The sequence below is a fragment of the Belonocnema kinseyi genome, chromosome 8, assembly GCF_010883055.1.
Source record: "Belonocnema kinseyi isolate 2016_QV_RU_SX_M_011 chromosome 8, B_treatae_v1, whole genome shotgun sequence".
Lineage (NCBI taxonomy): Eukaryota > Metazoa > Arthropoda > Insecta > Hymenoptera > Cynipidae > Belonocnema > Belonocnema kinseyi.
The window spans coordinates 26,339,943-26,344,724 of record NC_046664.1 but is presented as its reverse complement, the minus strand read 5'-3'; the positions used below and the strand labels follow the sequence as shown (position 1 = coordinate 26,344,724).

Genomic DNA, 4,782 nt, shown 5'->3' with positions numbered 1-4,782 from the left:
AGCCTTGGAGGAGATTATGTTGAGAAATAAAAAAAAAAATTCTTAAAAACGTTGTTTTTCTTGGTCAGGCCGGAAACTTATCAATCCACCCTCGTATATGGAGTAATTATCATATATATTTGTTTAAACTATACATGCTTTAAATTATCTTAAGTGGCTCTAATCATAGATCAAAGTTATTAAAATTACTTAAGACTTACCAGATTCACTTCCGGCAATATAATACCGTGTCGAAAAATATTCTTCATGACCAAGATACCTCGTTAAATGTTGATTAATCCGTACTGTCCAAGAAGTGTGGGCCTCTCCTTTTATTCGGACTCTTATTCCTATAAATAAAAAAATAATTATTATTTCAGATTCACTATGAATATTTTTTTGATAACAGGATAAAATAATTGAACAGAATACTTTATTTTCAAACTGTACTCCGTACTCGATCTATATTTTTGCCGCCAGTCTGTCTCTTGAAAAAGACCTTGAGACATATCGTTCCCAATGCTTAACGTTCTTCTAACGATTTATTAATTAATTATATTAAAGAACTAGATGAAAATCATAATATAAATAAAGTGTCATTTAAATTTTGGTTTTATTTTTCATACTACTTTATTTGCCACTTTTTAATTGTTATGGAAGAAAAATTTAATGATGGCATATTCTATCATGATTATTACGTATTAGAAAACGGGATAATCTATTAAAAAAATCTTGTTTAACGATTTTTGTAGCCATAAGTACTTTTATTTATTGTACAATGATAAACCTGATTTATTTCTTTATTTTAAATAATAAGACAACAATTTTATAAATTTAAATAAGATTAAAATTAAATTTAAAATCCTATTTAGCGTCCAATAATCAAGTTAATATGCGGAATCCCTGAAAATAAAACCAAGAAACTAACGAAAAAATGCACATAACCACCATAAAATGTGAAAAAACATTAATAAATAAATATAGATTTAAAAAAAAATTATAATGCAAAATTCTTTAAACCACCAAAATATTAAAAGCTTTAATACATAAATTGTGTATACTATTATTATTATTATTTAATACTTATCACTCATATTATATCCTAAGAAAATAGTAATTGAATAAATAAAATTGTAAGTCAATAAAACAAATAGTTGGATGTAAATATTTGAGTTTCTAATATACTTTTTAGCATTGTTAATATTATAATTTTTAATGTATAGTTTTTATTCAAAGTAAAATAATTGAAACCTTTTAATTCGACAAAAAATTATAATCTAAACAACTATTTTTCACTTTCTTAATAAACTAAATCAATAATATTGTATCCATATATAAAATTAAAAATATAAATTTACTGCATACACACCTCGAATTTTTTTTGGCGAATTCAGAACTAAAAAAACATTCCCCGTGACAGTTTCACCTGAATAATAAGTTTTATGTGGATTACCAAAAATAATTCTAAATTCTTCCAGGCCCATGTTGAAGGAAAATAGGTAACTGAAATAATATGTGTAGGATTAAGGACAAATTTCTGCGCATGTCCTGCGCGCATTCGTGCCACAAAATCAAGTTACATACGCAGATACACACCCCGTATATAATTAAAAAAAAATTCATAACGCCTTCGAATAATTTTAAAAACAGCGTCTCCATAAAAAATTTGCTTAAGAGTAAAGTACTAAGAAAAGTAAAACCTTTTTTTTTTTAATTTAAAAAGTGGGCATAGGATTCATTCTTTGATATTCCTGAAAAGTTCGGTTGAAATGAAAGTAAGAAGGTAGCAAAAAGTTCAAATATACTGTTGATTTTGTGTAACAATAAATGTAAGATTTAGTCACATTAAAAAAAGTTCAAGATAAAAAAAAAGATAATTCAAGATAATTCAGGATATTTCAGGTACTTCAAGATACTTTAGGATACTTTAAGGCAATTCAGAATATTTTAATGTATTTCAAGATTCAATTTTTAATTTTCTTATAAATTTGCAGAAATTCATGAATTTTATTTGTAACTTATGGTAATTTAGAATGAATTACCTAAAACTCAATTAACACATTTCTATCAATTTCCGGAAAATTTTTTTTGTAATTTACAGCAATTTGATCAGTTATATATGGTAACTTTCCATAAATTACCCCAAAATTCTATTTCTGCAAACAAAATTTTATCTACTGTTTTTACGGCAAGTGGGCTGATTATCGTAAAATGTAAGCTCATAGATATATAATTTTTATTATCCACATCTGATGTCACTTTTCACTCCCCAGGAAGTCAAAAGTAGAGCTTGAGCCCCGCGGCATAGTCGTCGAAAAAGGCGGAAATCATGCATGTAGCATAGAAAAATATATATTTAGTGGTCGCTCAAGGATTGTGTATTGCATAGAAAAATATTGAACTCTTATTTTTAATACATTTATAAAATAATAATTAAATTCACACAACTAAAGTTAAAAAAATGTCCATTTAAAGCAATTAAAACTAAACTGCAAATTAAAGTACACAAAGAAGAACTCTTGAATTTTTAACTTTTAAAATTCAAGTATAAAAGTTTTTAAATTCAAAAATGTTGTATTCAAACGCGATTATGTTATATGTATTCAAATGCTGTATTCACATTTTTTTAACTTTTATAAATTGTAGAATTTAAAGACTGAAATTTCAGTTCCAAAAATATATATCCACGTTATCGTTTGCAAAGCTCTAAGTTGAAGAATTAATCAATTAATTTTAAAAACTTTAAAATTGTATCATTTTAAATAATTTAAAGCTAGAAACATTGAAAAATGTACGATTAAATTATTTTCATTAAATTAAACACTTCTTAAATTTAAGTTTTAATTTTTTTCATTTTAAATGGTTTAAAAACCCTTAAAATACCTTCAAAATTTTATTTCAAAATCTTGAAGCGTCTGCATGTTGCTTAACATTTTTTCAAATTTCAAATTATTTCAATGATTTTTTCAGAAATTCTACATAAAAATATATAATAAAATTCATAAAAATTAAAAACTCCTCAATTTGCATTACAAATTATTATTTTTTAAATAAAACAATTAAGATTATAACGTTCAAAGTTAAGTTTTGAATATTTAATTTATAATTACTGATTTTAAATGAACAGTCAGATATTTCTAAATATTACACAATTGTTCTTTTTCTTAATTCAAACATTTCAATTTAAAGGATTTAAAAATGGAATATTTTAGACTGAAATAATATTCGAAATTTAATAAAAGCCTTTAATTATGAACATATTATTTTGAAGTTATTTAAACATTAAAACTAGTTTATAAAGTTCCAATCGGGCGTTGACATTGTTTTAACTAATAAGACTTTCCAATAGGAAAAGTTCCATTTTTAACGTTAAAATCTGCAAATGCTAATATTGTAAACATGTTCAGCATCGCCTTACAAAATAAATTCTTATTTACTTTTTAAATCTTAAAGTAAAGTTCAATTTTAAAAATCATTAATTATTTTTTAAAATGAACCAACTAAAAAGGCTTTATATCCGAAGTATTCGATTCAAAACGCTTATCGTTTTTAATTATTTAAGTCTTTAAAACTGCATTTAAAAAAATTCAGGATATTTAACGTGTTTCAAGATACTTCAGGATAATTCAACAAAAGTGTACACCATACTTCAAAATTTTTTTCAGGTGACTGTCAAATTAATTGAAAAGCCAAAAGATTTGTTTACATTCTTAATGAATATATGATTCCAGGGTGTCTTTTTTAAGGGAAAAAATACGTTTTACGAAACATATATATTGTAATTCTAGTGGAAATAAAAAAGTCTCATAAGCAACATTTTTCATACGCCTCCAAAATCTGATTTTATGGTCCAAAAACCGTTTTTGGTCATTGTTCTTTTTTATCACAGTAACCGATCACGAGGTTATATTAGAATTTGTTAAAATTTGACTCAGTTATCTAATTTTGAGCTAATTTGAGAGTAATTTTAAATAAAGTATTTAATTTTTGAACAAAATAGTTACATTTTTAATCTGCAAAAATTAATTTTCAACCAAATGAACAAACTGCAAATAAAAATATTAATAGTTGCATTTTCAACGAAATAATCGATTTTTTTAGAATTCAGTTGGATTTTAAACTAAAAGACTACATTTTTAACAAAATACTTGAATTTTCATCAAAATAGTTGAATTTTTATCTGAATGCTGAAAATTTCCACCTACAGAAATGAATTTCTAATTAAATAATCGGATAACGAAAGAAAAATTATTAAAGAAGAACTAAAAACAGTTCAATTTTCAACAAGAAAATAAATTCTCAACAAAAAATTTAATGTTTGATATTTAAATGAAAAAAATTCATTTTGGAGAAATAAGTTACAATTCCGATTAAAAGAGTCAAATTTTCAACCAGAGATGAATATTCAAATTAAATTATTAATCCACAACCAAGAAAATTAATTTTTAACAAAGTATAGACAAACTTTTAACCAAAATGAACCATTTTTAACCCAGAAGACGAACTTTCTATAAAACATTGGATTCTTAAACCCAAAAACCAAACCAAATTGTTGAACTTCAAAACCAAAAGAGGACTTTTTTGTACAAAATTTTAAACACAAGAATATTTTGAAACCGAAAATATGAATTTTCAGCAAAAAAAGTTACTTCGAAACTAAAAAGTTGATGCTTTAACCAAAAAAGAGAAAATTTGAATTTAAAAAATTAGTTTTCCACCAACAAAAGAGAATTTTTGACTAAAAATGATCAATTTTTAACAAAAAATAGACAAATTAAATTTTCAGGTAACAAATTAATTAAA

At 24.2% G+C, this 4,782-nt stretch overlaps 1 protein-coding gene across 1 annotated transcript in view; it reads right to left on the bottom strand.

Annotated features, from left to right (window-relative positions):
- The window catches only part of LOC117179008 (arrestin domain-containing protein 17-like), a 9,601-nt gene extending 8,138 nt beyond the window's left edge, over positions 1–1,463 (bottom strand). The window contains exons 1-2 of the mRNA XM_033370621.1: positions 1,349–1,463; positions 201–329 (exon numbers count right to left, since the gene is read on the bottom strand). Of these exons, the coding sequence (XP_033226512.1) occupies positions 201–329; positions 1,349–1,463 (244 nt within the window). The remainder of the gene's footprint in view (positions 1–200; positions 330–1,348) is intronic.
- Positions 1,464–4,782: the final 3,319 nt, after the last annotated feature.